This window comes from Rhipicephalus microplus, chromosome 3 (genome assembly GCF_043290135.1).
Source record: "Rhipicephalus microplus isolate Deutch F79 chromosome 3, USDA_Rmic, whole genome shotgun sequence".
Taxonomy (NCBI): Eukaryota; Metazoa; Arthropoda; class Arachnida; order Ixodida; family Ixodidae; genus Rhipicephalus; species Rhipicephalus microplus.
In genome coordinates this window covers 265,974,944-265,993,886 of record NC_134702.1, presented here as the reverse complement: position 1 = coordinate 265,993,886, position 18,943 = coordinate 265,974,944, and the positions used below count along the sequence as shown (strand labels likewise).

The 18,943-nt window shown below is 46.6% G+C and overlaps 1 protein-coding gene across 2 annotated transcripts in view; it reads left to right on the top strand.

Moving 5' to 3' along the window:
* The window catches only part of LOC142804251 (uncharacterized), a 168,842-nt gene extending 152,892 nt beyond the window's left edge, over positions 1 to 15,950 (top strand). Inside the window, exons 4-5 of one of the 2 annotated variants that reach the window (XM_075890992.1) lie at positions 10,774 to 10,985; positions 13,566 to 15,950. In XM_075890992.1, the coding sequence (XP_075747107.1) occupies positions 10,774 to 10,985; positions 13,566 to 13,694 (341 nt within the window). In that variant the 3' untranslated portion in view covers positions 13,695 to 15,950. The remainder of the gene's footprint in view (positions 1 to 10,773; positions 10,986 to 13,565) is intronic. The other variant, XM_075890991.1, reaches the window with a different exon arrangement.
* The last annotated feature ends 2,993 nt before the right edge of the window (positions 15,951 to 18,943 follow it).

Sequence of the window (18,943 nt, the reverse complement as noted above, 5' to 3'; positions counted from 1 at the left end):
ATTCATGAGCATAACCGTTGCTTTGCCTCCCCGCAGCTCTGCAGTTCCTCTTGCGACGCAAATTTTTCGGGTGACCAACAGATGCGTACTGCCTTCAAGGACGCCTTCCAAGTCAGGTGATTTAGGAGCACCGACTGAAATAATGACGCTTGAGTGAGGTGGAATGGTGACTTGTTCTTCCAGTACATTCAAGGCATGGTTTCCTGGCGGCGTGTGCGGCGGTAGTGCTTGTTCTGTAGATAACGTTATCGACTGTGTTCTTAGGTTGATGACAGCACCATGGAGGCATAAGAAGTCCATGCCAAGGATGACATCTCTCGAGCAGCGCTGTAGGACTACGAAGTCTGCAGGATAAATACGGCCGTGAATGGTGACTCTCGCTGTGCAGATTCCTGCAGGCGTTACGAGATGACCTCCAGCTGTGCGGATTTCAGGGCCTTCCCAAGCTGTCCTAACTCTGTTTAACTTCGCGGCGAACGACCCGCTGATGACGGAGTAGTCGGCTCCAGTATCCACGAGAGCGGTCACACTGTGGCCATCGACAAGAACGTCGAGGTCGCTAAATTGCTGTCTCGCATTACAGTTAGGGCGTGGCGTCGGCTCAGGGCTGCGTCGGCTTGTTCCGCTGCTTCCATGTTGCGTCGTCAGGTCACCTTTGGTAAGTGAGGTTTCTCCGTCAGGGCTTTGCCTGGTTGGCGTTGTGTTCGGAAAGCTCTGTCGCGGCGTCGTCGTCGTCAGAGGATCTTCGGTAGTTCGTCGCACAGCAACCGCACCTCCATTGGTTGCTGCCCTTAGTTTCCCGGATACGGGCTAGGAGACCGGCCCCGCGTTGGGACAGAGTACTGCCGGTGGTGCGGTGACGTGCGGTGGCTGGGCGATGGCGAACGGGAAAGGCTTCGTGGTGTCCATTGAGTTCCTGCCAGGTAGTCGGCGATGTCACGTGGCCGATCTCCTGGTTGTGGACGCGGTGCACTGACGGCGAAGCCACGCAGTCCTATCTGTCGATACTGGCAACGGCGGTATGTGTGTCCGGCCTGGCCGCAGTGGTAGCAGAGGGGGCGGTGGTCAGGGGTGTGCCAGACATCAGTCTTTCTCGGCGCACTGCGCTGGGCCGCTGGCGAACGGTATGACGTCGTCGGGGGTGGTGGCGGCGGTGGCGTCTGTCGACGGAAGTGCGATGGGGCGGCGTTTTCGCGTGGACGGGAGGAGCGCGTTGGCGCACTGCAGCGGCGTAGCTCATAGCTTCCGGCTCGGGCAGCGGTGCTCGGGGAATTCGAAGCGATTGCCAAACTTCTTCTCGCACAATTTCGGCGATCGAATCCACTTGAGGATGCTCCGAAGGCAACAGCTTGCGCAGCTCTTCCCGCACGATAGCTTTGATCATTTCACGCAGGTCTTCGGAGTTACTGGCTGGAGCAGCAGCGCATTCTGGAGTCAGGCGATGATTATACTGTCTGGTGCGCATGTCCAAGGTCTTTTCGATGGTGGTCACTTCGGATACAAATTCTTGGACGGTGTTCGGTGGATTTCTCATAAGTCCCGCGAAGAGCTCCTGTTTGACCCCTCGCATGAGGAAACGACATTTTTCTCCTCAGGGCATGTCTGGGTCAGCGTGGCGGAATATTCGGGTCATTTCTTCAGTGAAAATGACGACATTTTCCTTTGGTAGCTGAACCCGGGTCTCTAATAAAGCAGCGGCCCTCTCTATGCGAGCGACGCTCGCGAACGTTTGCAGGAATGCGCCGAAGAAAGTATCCCACGTTCGGAGCGTGGACTTCCGATTTTCGAATCAGGTCCTTGCGGTGTCTTCCAAATAGAAGAACACACGACGGAGCTTTTCTTCATGGTCCCAGTGGTTGAGGGCAGCCACACGGTCGTACGTTTCTAGCCAGGACTCCGGGTCTTCGAACGATGACCCATGAAAAATAGGTGGTTCCCTGGGTTGATGCATGACCATCGTGGGCTGGGATGCTGCGGTTGTAATTGTCGCTGCAGTCACGGTCATGGCCTTGGTCTTCCGCGCCTTGTCTTGTAGAAGCCCGTACTCCGGTGGTAGCCCTTGCTGTCGGCGGCTTGTTCGCTGCTCCTGGTTGGTGTCGGTGTCTTCTCCGCGACGTGGGCTGGGTTCACGGCTTGACGGGGGCGTCCGGTACATGAACGAAGCAGCACCTCCACCAGATGTCACGGGGTCGTGACGTGGGCGACGACAGGAGACTTTATGTTGGGATTTAACTGTTTATTTGGGCGAGCCTGTGCCCGGTAAACGGAAAGTTCGATTACAGTAGCAGTCTTGCACAGATAGCGTTTAAGAGAATTTTATTTCTGGATATATATTACACAGCTTATGTGCACACATAAAAATGGACAATGGTGAACAATGCGTATGTGGAATGCCAGCTGTTATATACAGCGAAAGAACTTATAGCGTATGCAGTGACGTACAATGCAAAAATTGTACAACAAAGACAGGACATTCATGACATCGAGATGATTAAAGTTAAATGAACAGTAAGGCTATATGAACAAACAAGGTGAGGTCATTCACAGTGTAGCGTGTTATTTTTCATTAACCTCGGAGGACAATTTGCTCTCGCGCTCAGGAACAATATTGCACAAAAATACATGTTTTTAAAGAAGAAAAGAAAAATACACACGGTAATGTCACAGTAGTACAAGCTCTAGCCCACCTCCTCAATAAGGGAGGAAAGGCATGAGCACTCTGTTGTTTTTTACGATAATAAATCGCGTAGACCACCGTCGGAGGAAAGCCTCCTCTCCCAGCATGACGAGTTCTGCGTTAAGATTCATGAGCATTATGTTTCTTAGCCGATGTAGTAGGGGAAACATGGCTCTCTGGGGGCGTCCCCTCAGGCAGGTCAGTCCCCTTGGTTTCCATAAGACGAAGGCTCCGATAGCCATTAAGAGTACGACAAAGTTATCCCTGTGGCTAGACTTCCACTGCATACTTGTTTGGAACATCCTGGTAACCATGCGCCAAAAGGTGCGCGCTACTATACATTCATGGAAGACATGGTTCAGTGTTTCGACGCGACCGCATTGCAAGCATTTGGCGGAGGGTGCCACGCTTCACGCCGCAAGGCGATCGGCCGTTGGTAAAGCCCCCATTCCCTGAGCCAGTTTAGGTCACGGACTTCGGAGGGGAGAGACGTGTTTGTAAGAATCCAGCGTCTTTTCGCCCGGCATTTCAAGCGTTGTTCTTCAGATAAGCTTTTAAATGCCATTAATTCACTCATGTCGGTGGGAGACATTTCCATAAGTTCTTGAACAGGAAAACCGTTTCGCCATTGTTGCATAGATTTTATAACATGTGTGTAATACGCTGGTGGCTGCTCAGCAGCTGGTCCCGTGTAGTTTCCTAAACCAAAAAGTCTTCTAGAGGTTCCTAGCAAATACACTACAAGTTGCCTGCCTCGATACGATGAGTTCTCTAAGAGTGCTCAGGTGTTTTTGAGAGCCAACATGCGGCACATTACATCAAGGTTGGGTACACTGAGCCCTCCCCATTTTACTGGTAGACGGACCAAGGCTCTGGCAACAGCTTCGGCATGGCCATCCCAAAAAGAGGAGCCGCACGCAGTAGCCACTCACAGCAAAACCCGTCGAGGTGTTCGTGCAATTCTGGCTACATAAAGCAGTGGCGCTGTTATGCTGGATTTAATTAGATAATTGATTGATTGATTTGTGGGGTTTAACGTCCCAAAACCACCATATTATTATGAGAGACGCCGTAGTGGAGGGCTCCGGAAATTTTGACCACCTAGAATTTTTTAACGTGCACCCAAATCATTTAATTAGATAAGCTCTTTCAGTAAAAGGTATTTGAAACGCTCTGGTGACTTCAATGCGTCTGTCCACTTTGTGTTGGATTTCTTTCCGTGTGGTGCGGGCTACCTCACTAGTCGAAAGGAAAGTTACACCTAAGACTTTAACGCCTTGGATGATTTGGATGCCATCAAGGAACTCTTCAATGTGCATCCCAAAGCACAATGCCTTGCTTTTTCGGGATTAAGACGTGTTCCCGACAGGTAACTATACGTGTGGAATATTCGCAGAAAGGCTCTGTAGCTATCTATGTTCGAAATAAACAACGAGTTGACATCGGCGTATGCCGCCACTTTCACTTCGCCCAAGCCTCGAAGAGGGAAACCACGCATCGAAGTACATTTCTGGATTTGTCTCAATAATGGATCTATGCATAATACAAAGGGAATTGCGGAGAGGGGACAGCCTTGTCAAATATGCCCCTACGTACTGCAATAGGTTCAGATGTATAGCCATTCACTACTAATGTCGTTTCTAAGTCTGTGTAGAGTAAACGGAGGGTGTCAGTTAAATGTGCTGGGAAGCCATAACACTCAAGCACTGCGAAGAGATAGTGCCATTCTACGCGATCAAAAGCTTTTTTTCTCGTCCAAGGAAACAAACACGCCAGATATTTGTGTTCTTGTAGCGTACGTGAATAAATCGCGAGTCAGCGCAAGCTAGGTATAGATCGTACGACCTGGGACACAGCATGTTTGTATGTCGCTTACTATTTCCGGTAGAATGATTGTTATGCGGTTTGCAAGGATGGCTGTCAATATCTTATAATCCGAGTTAAGTAGGGAAATGGGCCTCCACGCCCTTGGGTCGGACGGCTCTCCCTCGCTTTTAAGCAAGAGTGTAACTCTGCGCTCACAAAACATATTCGGTCTGATTCCATCAGCAAGAAGCCCATTTAGCACTGTCAAAAGGTGGTCTTGTATTGTTTCAAGGAAGGTTTTGTAGAAACTCAAAGGTATCCCGTCAGGGCCGGCGGCGGCGGTTGCTTTCGTGTGCTGAAGCACAAAGCGTAATTCATCCAGCGTCACTGGGCTGCACAGACCATAGCGGAGCTCCTCCGGTACGCGGGAAATTCCCGCGCCAAACTCGTTAACTATGGTGGTGTAGTGCACGTCGCTCGCGTTCTCCGCCATGAAAAGATTCGAAAAATGTGTTTCAAAGACCCTCATTATGTCTTCTGCTTGTGTAGACTGTTCGCCGTTCGGCAACTGAACGAAAGGAACATGCATGTGTTCACCCAAGGAGCCGTTGCGAACACTTCGAAGAACAGCTGGATCTGAAACCAGTCGTCCATTGATAAAAGACTGCGCAGCCATGTGCAAACTAAAACGTAGCAAAGTTCGTACCATGTCTTTAACTGATCGAGATAGTCGTGCATTGCGAACTCAGCGTCTTGCTTCTGCGTACATTGTGCGCTTTTCGTAGCGTTTCGTTTATCTCTGTCATCAGGTGCGCTTTCCTTTCGCGCCCCGCTTTGATAAGCTCGGCGCGCCAACTGTGTTTCAATGCGTCCTAGCTGCGGGGTTCAGGCGGCCTATCACACGCTTGCTCTAGTGCATTACGCAGTAATGCTACGCTTTCCGGGTCGTGCACGAGTGTGGTGTACATTTTCCAATGGTTTTTAAATGTAGTGGATTGTTCAAAGCAAAGTTTTACAGACACTGGAAAATGGTCTGTAATGCATGGAACGTCCGGTGGAAAATGACCTCGCAACTAAGGACATGAGTGGCTAGCACTTCTGGAAAATAGTAGCGGTCTAGCCGGGTCATGTTGGGACCCCGTTGCCAGGTTGCAACGAAGTCATTCCCTTGAGTGTCGACCAACGCACCCCTGAGCTTGAAATTGCGGATGAGTTGTCGCAATGCGCTAACTCCGCTATATTGTCTGCTTTGTCTGCGTCCGCGCGCATCTCTGTCGGTGTCCTCAACACAGTTGAAATCTCCAACTAAGGAAGTGGGGTAACTGTCAAACATAAATGAGTCGAGTGAATTGAAAAAGTCGGCCATGCCCCCCCGTTGAGCTGGGGCATATATTACGAGCGCCCTTACTCGTCTGCCGTGAAGGTCAATGTCTACTGCTAGTGTGCGGCCGTCAAAACCATAAACACAGTGTGCTCTTTGACGTAACGCTGGTGTCAAAAAAACAACTCCGACTCCGCACATCTTAGAATCAGTCAGCGAAAAAAAGGCCTCGGCTCCAAAATGTGAACAAAAGGATTACACATCAAAAGGGGTTCTAAAATTACATTCCTTTAAGAAAAGGATATCGACATGACGTGACCTTGCGAAGTGCATGACTTCTCTCTGTTTATCTCGGCGTCTGAAACCCCTGACGTTTAAGGAGAGAAAATGCACCGTAGCCATTTTGAAAATAGGGGAGTGCGTGCAAACTTCAGAGAAACCCCTTGCAGGGGGTGGGGCGAGATCTCAACGAGTGAAAAAAACTAATGAGAGAAATGCTCTGACGTCGTCAGAGCATTAGCGAGTTTTTGGGGCTTACTACTGTCCGTAGAGCCCTCAGAGTCCGTGGTCAATGGGTGGGCTCGTTTGGTGGCTGAACGGTCTATTTCCATGGCGCTGGCACCGACACTCGCACCGGCGTGAGTGGTTCTTAAGAAAGAGAAAGGAAGAGAAAAGTGAGCCCCGTTATTGTCTGCTTCAGTGAGCGACACCGCCACAGGGCTCACAAGGGATGGGGGTGAGGAGGAATATAAAAGTTAGGAGGAGTGCAGAAAAAAGGAAGAAGAAGCAACAACAAACTGAGAGGATAGGAGAGAAAGGAAAGATGGAAGCACGGTCACTGGAGTCCGAGGACGGGGTACACTTGCGAGAGATGTTGTCGGCGTCTGTAGATGGCGTAGAGCAGGTCCAGTAGGTCAGAGCTACACTGTCGTCGAAGGCCGTCGGCGACAGGAGGTGACGTAGGGCGAGCCCAGTCGGCCAGAGCTACGGTGACGCCGAAGGTCGCAAGCGCGCGGAGCGCGCGGGCGCACAACCGGTCGGCACGAAATCCAGCGAGCCGGCGGCCACACCTGTAATTTGGTAAATGGGGTTTGACAGGCTCAGTTTGCGGGTCTGAGCCGAGTAATTGCTGGCGCGGGCGCTCGTGGTTGTCGGTGGCATAATCACTGTTGTGGTCTTGTCTGGGCCGATGATCGGAGCGTCTGCACGTCCCGTCGTTCGGGTGCCGCGTCCCATCAAAGCTCTCGGCACCTCGGAGCTACTGGTGGTGCCAACTGTGTCATAGCTGTAGCTCTCGTGGTCTCTGCTAAGTACGGGCACTCGGGCTTCGGCTTTGGATGAGCTGTGTTCTTCATAGACGTCCGGCAAGAATTCGCTGGTCTCGGACGGGGTGTGAAGGGTTGACGAGGCTTTCTCCGACAGGGGAGGCAGGTCTCCTGCGTCTTGTGGTTCAGCATGGGCGTCAGTGTCACTTGTGTCAGTGTCGCTCGCAGGCTCGAGCGCCGGATAGTCATCTTGCAATTCGGGCGTGAGGTCGGTGCACGCTTGTTCTTCGGTTGCCGCGGCTGCAGCCGCTGCGAAGGAGTTCGGACGTACGCAGTCAGCTGTTGCATGGCTGCCTGAGCACTTGCGGCACGGTTCTGCGCATCCCTCTGTGGCATGTCCAAACACGTTGCGTCGCGTGCAACGGGGCGTGGCACAATCTATGACGATGTGGCCAGCATTCCTGCACTTAGAGCACACTTTCTTGACACCCCGGTAGTCACACATGACATTGTAGCCTTGGACTGTCAGCAAGTTCGGTATTTGGCTTTTCATTTCCACTCGCACCACACGGACACCTGTGCCAACACCAGGGCGGCCCTTGAACACTGGCTCGTGGATATGTTGCACGTTGCCGTAGGCGCAGAGAGCAGTCGCTAGGGTTGCGTCGCTTACCCACAGAGGTACCCGGAAGACTGCGACGTAGACTGTTTCAGGACCTGCGCTGACTAGAGGAACTGATTCGCCGTTCAAGAGAATGGCGCCCCGGCTCTTCAGCTTGGTGGCTGCATGGACGTTTGCGGCTGCGGTGCCGAACTTTGCACCTCCCATGTGCTCGAGGGACTTGATACCAATAGGGCCGGTTACTGCTTCGAGGGCATCTATGATGTCGTCGATGGTGCTACCCTCTGGAGCACTGAAGTTAAAGCAATGAGCTTTCGGTGGTGGCGCTGCGAAAGCCATCACACTTCCGTCCTGGCCCTGGCTCCCACGGCTTGCGGTGTGGTTCCCGGACGTTGGCTCACGATAAAGGCCTGGACCGAGCCGGGAGATCGTCCAGGGGTTCGCTTGATGCTCAATAAGATGGCGTGGACGACTGGGAGCGTACCTGGTCGCGGGAATCCCGGCGCCAAATAAGCGGCAAACGGAGCATCGGCCGTCGATCAACTACTGACAAGCGGCGAAGTGCGTTGGCATTTATACTCTTGCCATCGAATGTTCTAGCGTTATCGCTGGCGGGAGCATAGGTTCCAGAATAATTTGTACAGTTCGCAGAGCGGGCGTGATCTTATCGAAATGATCTACTAAAGTTCGGAAGCTTCTCAAAAAGTGCACGCGCGTTTTGTGCTGAAAATTTTGTAGTGTTTTGGGGTGATAACAAAACTTGAGAAATAGAACGTGGCATTATTATTGAAGTCTTTTGGGGTTTGTGAACTGGACGAAAACAGTTCGACACATTAAAAGTAAAGATGTGCCGTCAAGACGGGCTGATTTCTTCTCAGCGAAACGTGAACCAGGGGTTCTAGGACCGCTTCGGCGCTAGGAAAACGCACGATCAAAGAAATGCCATTGTGAACTCGACTCCATTTAAGGTTTTCCAGGGAAACAAGGAGGCAACCGGGCCACTTTCGAGGTGACCGTAGATCTAGAGAGACCAAAACCAGCATGGTATTTGCAGTTTGGGCTGAAAGCTAAAATCCAAACCAATTGTGGCTGGACCTTGCGAGGAGAAGCAAAGCTTGTTCGAAGAGAAGCAAAGTCCGGGAAATTTGCAGTTCAGCCACAACTCCTAGCAAACAACGAGGGATTGAATGTGTGGTTGAAGGAAAGGAAAAAGGCACTATCTTCTGCAGCCCTTCCGAAAGCACACCTCAGCGCCTTGACGACGAGAAATTAGTCGACCATTCCTCCTTCCCCCTGTCTCCATGGCATCGGCTAAATGGAGTGGCAGGATTGATGATAAGCTGTCAGAGCACTACATTGTCCTATACGAACGCAGTCAGGTAAGTTTCGCACGTGTACCAAGAGCCGGTCTTTCGAACCTCACCCTACTTGCCGGAAGAGTTCTTGGAAACCAAGGTCATCTGGATCATCGAATGTGCGCAAAATCTTGGTGATGTGTTGAAAACGTTGGTGCAGTGCGTTCATGACTATATTTGGGCATCGTGTAGACTGTGCCCTCTCCGTGTATTTTGCGGTGTCTTTCCCCGCCTTCGTGGGTGGAGCACTTATCGAGCGCCGTATTGGCTGAACCCTTGGACATCGCGCCCGGGGTTGGCAACACGGCACTATATAAGCGGAAGACCTTTTGTATATTTTTGGTTTTAGGGTTCTTGAGTTCTGATTCCTGTTCAGTTCTGCAGCGAGCTCATACTTACTTGATCACCTCCTTTTGAGTTCTCAGTTACTTCCCAGTAAATAAATTATTGTCGTTCTTACGAGCACTCATCTGACTTGTTAGATGACAGGTCCTAAGACGGGGGCCCGCTACCAGAATATGACCCGCGGCACCCGGAGTCACAGCACTCTTAAATCTGGGCATCCTTCTTCTGCACGGCGAAGCATCGGTGTTGAATACCGATCGTTCACGTTGGTTCACGCATGCTATTTCAATTTTGGATGTTTTCTTCGCTGTCGACCGTTATTACGTCAAATGTTATGAATTTTATTGGTCGTTGGCTAAGCTCACGTGCATGTTTCGTTGTTGCACTGTGTGGCGTAGTGTTACATCAATGACTTCATACCAATCAAGTTGCTTTTTCACTGTTGTAGCATTTCTTTCGTGCTGCTTTGAGAGCTCACCGTGAACATTGAACCACCAACCAAGGCTAGAAAATGGCTGCATAACAAGCGCGCTGGGAAAGCTGCCCAATGAAAACAAAGGCAACGGCGCAAAGCTTGACACAAAGAACAAGTTCCAGGCAATGATATTACATAGAGAAATAAGTGGGCGTTCTGATGATGATAGTGGCAGGTTTAGAGGTAGGCATTATTTCCACAGCCACAAGTAACGTCTTTAAATCGCTATTAGTTATTTTGAGGTGTTGTTGAGATATAGAAGGGGAATAATGTTTAATGTTTTTTTCAAAGATTCAATAATATGGAATTCGTAGTAATGAAATATTTTTACAATATACCAGTGGACATTTGGAGGGAAATTTTCAAAAAGTCGTAAATCTGAAGAAATCAATATTCTGAGGTTTTGTACAAGAAATTTTAACTGTACATGAATTTGCGTAGCCTTTGTGCTTGTCGGTGTATTTATAGTGAAGAGGAAGCTCCATAAGGACAGTAACAATGGAAGTGTTTATTCTGACAGTTTCGGCCAGACTCTGGCTGAAACTGTCAAAACTGTCCTCACAAAAGTTGTACTTCTCTTGATGATAGTTATAGCACAAAAACAGAACGACGACAAAGGGACAAGGAATCGTTCTGCTCTTTATCTATAACTATCATCATACCAACAAGCCCAAACCGCCACACTTCTAATCTACTTCATTGTTTGCAATGCTTCAACCACTTTCACCACCATGCCTGCCTATCATATATGTATGTTATCAACAGTATTTCTTCATGCTTTATTTTCTCGCATACCTTATGAAGCTTTGACTGCTGCTTTTCAAAACCAGACTTAGACTGATGCCTTGTACAAATGTCTAATGTTAGAAATGACCAGATATAGATTGTGTTCGGCCATATTTTGCAGACATGCGAGGCTTCATGACACAGAGTGGGTTGCCGGATAACCCACGTGCATCGCGCTACATACTCAAAGACTTTGTCAATGAGAAGTTTCTCTACTGTGTTGCGCCACCTGGCGTGGACCAGAACGAGTACCACACATTTCCACCACCCCCTGCCCGAACACGTCGGCTGCTACTCACCTTTGACCGGCAAACACAAATGAGGCGCACACAGGTATGACCCGGTAGATGTGATGGGAACAGGTTGATACATTGTTTTGTGCAAGTATTGTGTAAATAACTGTAGTTATTGTGTGATTCTTGATATTTTTATTCTGCAACAAAATATCGAATTGCGAAACCTAAAGAACATGCACTAGTTTTTCTTCATGCTGTTTGCAGCATGCCAAAATTCATTATTTTGATGTGCCTTCCAGGACCTGGCAACCTAAATATTTTGTTGAACATATCAGCAAAACTATTCTTTCCAGCTGTAAACAGCACATGAACCACTTCAGTTCTTTAGACCCCATTTGGAGTCATTTGTTCGAGCAAGCATGGTTAATTCCGCAGCAAATAATTTTTACCTTCACCTTGAAATTATCGTATGGAGAGCCTTGCCAGTGAGTATGCTCCTGTGCCTACTGTGCCAAAGTGCACCTTGTTGAATTTACTGTGCCATCCTAGTGGCCAATTTTTTGGTCAGGGAAGGATGATGATTTGTAGCTCACAACCACTGACACATATGCCAGAATTTTCTCGCGGCGAGCTCTTTACCACTATAGCGTTAAAAATTTCCACGAAATTCCTTGCATGTGTGTAGTAGATACGACGCTTCTCCGAAGAATGACGAAGGATAGCATTGTGAATGCCTGCCTCCTAAACAAAATTATGATTTTTTATGGCATAGTGGCTACCGAGCAAGTGTGCTTGTTGCAGTTAACCAAAGACTGTCTAGAAAAAGCTCTGAAATGCCGTCAATCCAGCTTTCACTGGGACTGTGCTGCACGTTCCGCGCAGGCCAGCCAGTTATTTTATAACGGAGTTCAACCAAATTTCTGTGGTAGTCGTGTGCTACCAAAGTCGCACTTTGGTAAGGAATCAATGACACTCCTTGAGATGGGTGCATTTGAACGGAAGGGACACATATTGTTGATAAAAACGAGGGTGGTACTTGTGGTAGGGCTTGAATGGTGGCTCGCAATTTCATTGCGATATTCTTAAATCCGGTGCGCACCCATGAAATAGATTTGTTGGCGTCTTTCAGCACATAAAATTGTGTATGTTATTCGATACAGTTTCTGTGTAATGTGCATAATTGAGGCGGTCTGAGGAGTCAGCAAATTTTCGCGATGACGCTTTCTTTGTTATCCCCCCTCCCTTTTGGCGTTCATTTGCTTAGCAGTGCGTGTCCTTAGACATTGAATTTTTTTATTCCCTTTCGGAAATTTAAATGAGTATAATCACCACGCATTGCATGCTTAGATTTTCAGACACGTGAAGCTGCAAGCTCAACACGTTTTGTACAAATGCGGCCTTGAAAAAGGTTGTCTTGGTTATGTCGTGATACTGCATAGTGCATATACAGTGAGGACCACTTGTAACATAACCGCTTATAGTGCAGAAACGCTTACAATGCGGTCTTTTTCTGCTCCAGTTTGCCCTCCCATAGAACCTCATGTATATGCATACCGCTTATTGTGCAGTCCCCCAAGATGAAAGACGGGTTATAATGTGGTTGCCTGAAATTGTTTCTGATAAATGTGGTAGCGAGTGCACTTCTGAAAGGTGGCGCGCTGAGTGCGCCACTGGGGAGTGAACGACGAGGTCGTTACGGAGGAGGAGGGGACACGGAGTGCACGAACAAAGGGCGAAAGGAAGAAAAAGAGAATGAAAGAAAGACTGCACGTTTCGATTTTCGGACACGCGAAGCTGCATGTTCAACACGTTTCGCGCAAGTTAGATCCTTGAAAAAGGTTGTTTCGGTTATAGTGTGGATATTCGCCACTCCCGTGACTTACGTTATAAGCGGTCTATACTGTATCGGCGATTCCCGTGATTTACGTAACAAGTGGTCCATACTACTAAGAGACTACAAGGGGATGAAATTGTTGAGGCCTCAGCTGAGGCATGCCAATCTCTGCCACCTTCTCAGTTAAACGAAGAGAAGTGTAGAGCACCCCGGCTCTTTTCTTTGTCCCACTAGTGACGATATTTGGCTGGTCTATTTCGTTCATGTGCGAGTGGCTTTGATATAGCTGCTACCTCTGTGAGACTTGCTGTTCACCAGGACAGTTGTGATGAAAAATTGTTTATCGTAAAACGCTGAAAAAGCCCCCTTCAATCTCAAGGTGGCGATAGCGAAGTTTTCCTACCAACGGAAAAAAATATCACAGCCCAAGCACACCATACAAATGGTTAACCAGCGACAGTTGAAAAGTTCGGCCCCAGTGTTGAGCAGTGGGTTTAACCCGACACTGAACTGAAGCTTTTCATGCTTCTTAGTAATGAGGTCAGACACAGGTATGGCTTGGGTTTACCACAGTGCTTATTTCACGTGCCGCACATCGTGCCTTGTCTGGTCACCGTCATAGAGGAGTGTTATGAACGGTTAAATGTGCTTCAAATGCGTTAATCACAGTGGTTGCTCGCGAACCGCAGGTGGTCACATACATTGCAGCGAATGCCAAAGTGCCTCTGGAGAAACTCCTGCCGAAAGAGGGCATTCATCTTGCGCTCCAGTAATCATTCTGTTGACGCTGTTGTGCCAGCAAACATTTAAAATCGCGAGCTAACTCAGTGCCGTGATTTGCAGGCTCCACGTGTCACCAGTGCTTACATTCCCGTTCGCAATTCAGCGCGGCTTGAAAGACTGCCAGATCATCACTGTGCAGTTGCTGGCGACACTTGGCCTCCTGGGTCTGAGACTGCACCATTGGCCTGACGAACGCGAGCTCTCTTATGTTTCCGCTGTCCGTGCTCTTCTAGAGTTGTTCGCGGCTTACTCATGTGGGAGCTCTTGGTAGAAACTGATACGTGCATACTTGACGCCATGGCTGCTACGGGATGAAAAGCATCACTCACAAAGCAACCAATGGCGCGCCTGCTTGGGTACAACTCTAAGAATGACGTAACTGATAGGACAGCTAACATAGACCGCTCGTATCATCTCTGCCGGATAGTTTTTCGTTTCTGCTAGCCATATTTAGCTTTCGCTTTTGAGAACTAAGTGCATGTGAACTTCTTTGGAAATTCCTGGTTCCTGTTCATGGCACTGTGGATTACAACAATGACTTAGAAACATAAAGGACACACAATCAGAGCTCGGCAAGCACTGCACGGAAGCACCCCTTATTGATGGGTGTACACCAATACAACAACACTCTGGACAACAGACACAAATGTCAGAAGCCTTACTTTTGCTAACTGCATGCTCCATAATTTAAGATAAGTGTACAAAGTTTACAGATATCGAAGCTAAGCAGAATTGGGTTGGATTCAAGCAGGTCACTGTTGCTGGGGCACTGTGCGTGATGGGCTCAAAGTGGCAGTTGGGGCAGGGGCAGCTGATGAGAATTTTACGATAATTAGTACATTTTGGTATCAATGAAAACCTGCTAAAGCATGACCAATCTTTCTTGCTTTCTTGCTTTTATATTCAGAATCGCAAGACCACAAGTAAGTACATTGACAGGAGCTTTTTTCAGAAGGTGAGAGTGACATTGTCACTTTTTTCCTCCCCTTATGTCGGCAAAGGCATTTTGAGTTTCTGTTCATCTATTTACGATGCGCTAAGGCCTTCATGGCTGTAGTACTAACTGTTTTTAGATTGTGGTATGTGCAAGGAAGGAATAGAGGCACCTTGATGTTAAGAGCTCACAACGTGTGGCCTGGGAAACTAGATGCAATTTCAGTGAATAGTGTGGAGCCCGAGAGTGTATCAGCATCGGGATGCTTGGGGCTGGAACAGTATATGACGCGGATGTCATATTTTTGAAGCTGAGGAGCCCAACAGGCAAAACGACGTGACGCGATGGATCTTTTACCAATGACAACCAACATTATGAGTGGTGGTCTCTTAATCCATCAAATGTACGGCCACAAAGGTAGGGGCGGAGCTTAACAAGTGTCTAAACGATCGCTAAGCATTCTTTCTCAGTGACACTTTAGTTTGTCTCAGTCTTGGTGAGAGTTCTGCTGGTGTTGTGATGACATACAAGTTGAACTCAGGCTTTCGTTGCAATTAAACCACACGGAGGCCGATGCTGCTGGTGTCGGTGTGGACTTCAGTTGCCGTCGTATGATCATAGTGGCGTAATATTAGTGGTGAAGTGAGGAGACGACAAGAATGGAGAATATTTGCTCTTACTCGGAAGACCATGACGAAATATTGGCGGTGCAACTTAAGGGGGAACAGGAATCTTGGAAAGCCGAAAACCGAAAAAAAAACGGCTTTTTGAAGCAGATATTTCCGAAATCTGTACATATTGTCGCACTTATCTGAGAAGTTTCTAGCTTCTCGCATCATTACTTCTGGCGCAATATCAATTTATGACACCCGTATAAGATGAACGCAAGCGCAAAGGATTTCTAAAATTACAATTTTTCCGCACCGAACCATTACCATTACACACGAGCTATCATGATCGTCTTAGTCTCGTTTGGAAAGGTCGTTCTTCATCTTCAATTTTGTGCCACAGCTGGCTCCCCTTGCTTCGTTTTTCAGCAAAAATGCGTCATCAAAACTCACCAGCATGGGATTCTATTGGCTCGTTGGCGCTCATGAGAAAATCTAGCGCCCGATTTTGGTCAAGAGGGCAGACTGCTCTTTGGGACGAAGAAGCGAGAAAAAAATCATTTTTTTAAGTTGACATATTTGGTATCTACAAGTATTTTGCTAACTCTCTGCAAATTTTTACACGCGAGGAAATGATAATTTTTTTGTAATGTCATTATAACTGTTCAGATTTTTGGTGCTGTTAACATGCAGAACCTACAAAAAAATGGGGAACCAACTTCGAGGCGTCTTTATAATTTGCCGGCACCTGTGTTATAAGCTCTGCTACGAATTTATGAGCACTTTTATGAAGATTGCTAAACATTCACACCATGATTGTTGCTTTTTTGAATCAGCTGTGTGTTTTCAGTTTTTTCCATTTTTCAAAAAAGTAAATACACAACTGTTATTTTTGCAATGGAAACCTGTATGTGTTTAGGGTGCAAGTATGGGAGGAGAATTTAGAGAACAAGCATTTTAATTAATTATTTATCAAAGTTTTAAACCAATTCCAACTGCTTTTGAAAAGGAATAGTTCATTATGCTGTAAAATAATAAGAAAGGCTTAAAAACAGAAAACTCTTGCATTATTCCAGTTTATAGTCATTAGTATATGTTAAGATACTTTAAATATCACTTTTAATTAAGCACATTTTCTTCTATAGTGGCCTTACACAATAGGGGGTGAGCTTAAGTTATCGCAGGAATAAGGTGAGTTACAGAAAAACTGATTAAACATTTGAAGTCGGCAGAAAAACTGCATAATCTGTGCAGTTTGATCAAGATCACTGAAGAAATAAACAAAAAATGTCTAAGAGCAGTCTGCCCCTTTAAGTGGCATTTCTGGTGTCTGGTTCACTGTTTGCGTAAGCGCGGACATGCACCATATTGTTATGGTGCTGTCGACTGCCAGCTGCAGTAAAGAAGTTGTGCGCAACAATAATTTGTGAAATGGGTGTGGTGATCGTCAAATCACTGTGAACTTCAGAAAGAGCCCCGCTATAGCTCAGGACAAGAATAACGATCTCGCGGTGGTCCACAACGGTTGCTGACAACGTTACTGAGAGCCGCCTGGTTTTGCACCTCATCAGTTAGAGGACAACAAGTAAAGAAGCATAGGTGAAGCTAGGAGATATATCCACCTATGCAGCGACAGAACGGAAGCACAGTCTTCTTGATAAATGATCCGATGCCGTGGTTCGCCCGCCTGACTAAACAACCTCGTTTTTGTGTGAACTGCATGACGGGTCGTCATAGTGGAGTTCGCCACGTGTTGTCTCCGAACAACAGAAAATCAGTCCCTTCGCGGTAACAGGCAACTCGCTCACCACCCCCACAATGGAGGCTGCTGGCAACAGGGAGACTGCTTTTAACGACGTATTCGCCATGATGTCGCAGTCTCCAGTCGAAAATACGGCAGTCTTACGTGAAAAGGAAACTAAAACCTCAGCACTCATGTAGCCTTGAAATTGATGAGCGAAGGCACAAGTTTGGTTCGTGACACTTACCGGTAACTCATTCCGGACAAGCCGGAAAGCAACGCCGTGTCATTAGACGGATCGCGAATGACGCGTGCGCGTTCACCATACATCAACGTCAGTACTGTCACCGAACTGATAAGTGGCCTTGTCGGCAGACGAGGACACAGCGACAACTTGCAGCAGGATTTGAAGAAACAACACCCTCATGAAAACAGTCTGATTACATGCCGGGTGCATTTTAACTGACATAAAGTATGTGTACCATTATATTGTTTACTCGAAACAGCGAAATACAAATTCAGCAGTATTTTTCTCGAGGCACAGATTTTGACCACTTTCCTTGTTTGCTTGTCCTTTAAAAGTCGACCTAGGACAGCTAGAGCTGTAATTATTTTTGCACATTGTAGCTAAATGTGCACAGAAAACAACGATGAGAGACGATTCTGATTCTAAAGCCTCAGTTCTTTCTTTCTAATATGACTTTTTTGTTTTTGTTTACATTTGAAAAGTACTTGTTCGATTTTCAATCAGCTTGCAGAATTGCATTCCTCAGGCTTTCTAGTGTCCATGTGTATGTTAATGACTATATAATTCTAAGTACATACATTTTTACGAATAAACATGTTAGAACTTTTTGGTGATTTTCTCCAAATGGCAATTTTTACACTCTGCATGACAATTCTTGCAATATATCGGAAACTATTACAGATAGCAGAACGTAGGATGAAGCTGTTTGGAGCACACAACATGGGAAGCACTTTTTAATTTCTCTTGATGCAAGTTTTTAAAATGGGTCTTTTGTGTGACCACACTCAGAGCTATGAAGTTTAGTATACTGTAAAGTGAAAAATAATGACCCAATCAAAAAAGTGCTTTTTATGTATACCGTCAATCCCTCTGCCATTTGTAAATTTTTGGCTGGTGATTATTTTCCAATTGTGGTAGCAACAATAGAGATTGTTATCTTGATTATATAATGAATTAATAAAGCCACAGAAAAAAAATACTACACTTTAGAATCAATTAACAAGCTGAGTAAAGCGTGCCAACTTTTATCACCTTGGGCTCAAAAATAGATAAGAGAGCCCTAAGACCCGTGTCGCCCCTTACCTAACTTATTTTTTTATTTATTGGTGAATTTTGATCAAATGTCCATCCTTTATGTATTTTGGCATGCTGATTTTAAATATGCAATTAGCTGGTTTGTGCATTAAGTACGTTTTAAAATATTGAGAAATTCGTGTTTTTGCATTGACTACTTTCGAGTTGAGTTTTCTCTTTAATGCTGGCAGTGATCAAAGACAGTGGCATATGAAAAAGATGTTGTATAGTCAGAGCTTGCAGTGCTACAAGAATGAATGCTGTCGGCTAACTTTCTAGTACCAAACTGAAGAAATTACTTTTTGAAAACATTTCTGATGTTATTTGTTCAAATTTTATGCCTATGGCACTCCCGATTTGTCCCCTTTTTCAACAAAACAAGAATATCTGCGATAGGATAAGTACCACCAGAGATATCGTCACTCCAAAACTACACCATGATCAAAAACGTCGTTTTGGGAAAACGAGAAAAAACATTTGAGGACAAGTTAGAAATAATTATGGAAATCTCTTGAATACTACAGTGATCGAGGATGATATACGGGTTCAATCAGGCAAGAGTCAATATTTTACAACAATCTCGGATAAAATTAGGGCATGTTAAAATTCATTTTAAAACTCAGTAATAAATTCAAAAATGTTTATAGATGTTGTTTAATAATAAGTAACTATGTACTAGTTCTACTGCACTTGTAAATTCACAATCTTTCTGACCAAAAAAAATAATTATCGAGACTGGTTGAGTAGAACCAGAGATGTTGCTCCATTATGACGCCATCAGAAATGCCACTTTGGTGAACCAGGTCAGCGCCTTCTCTATTTTTTCAGTGCCCA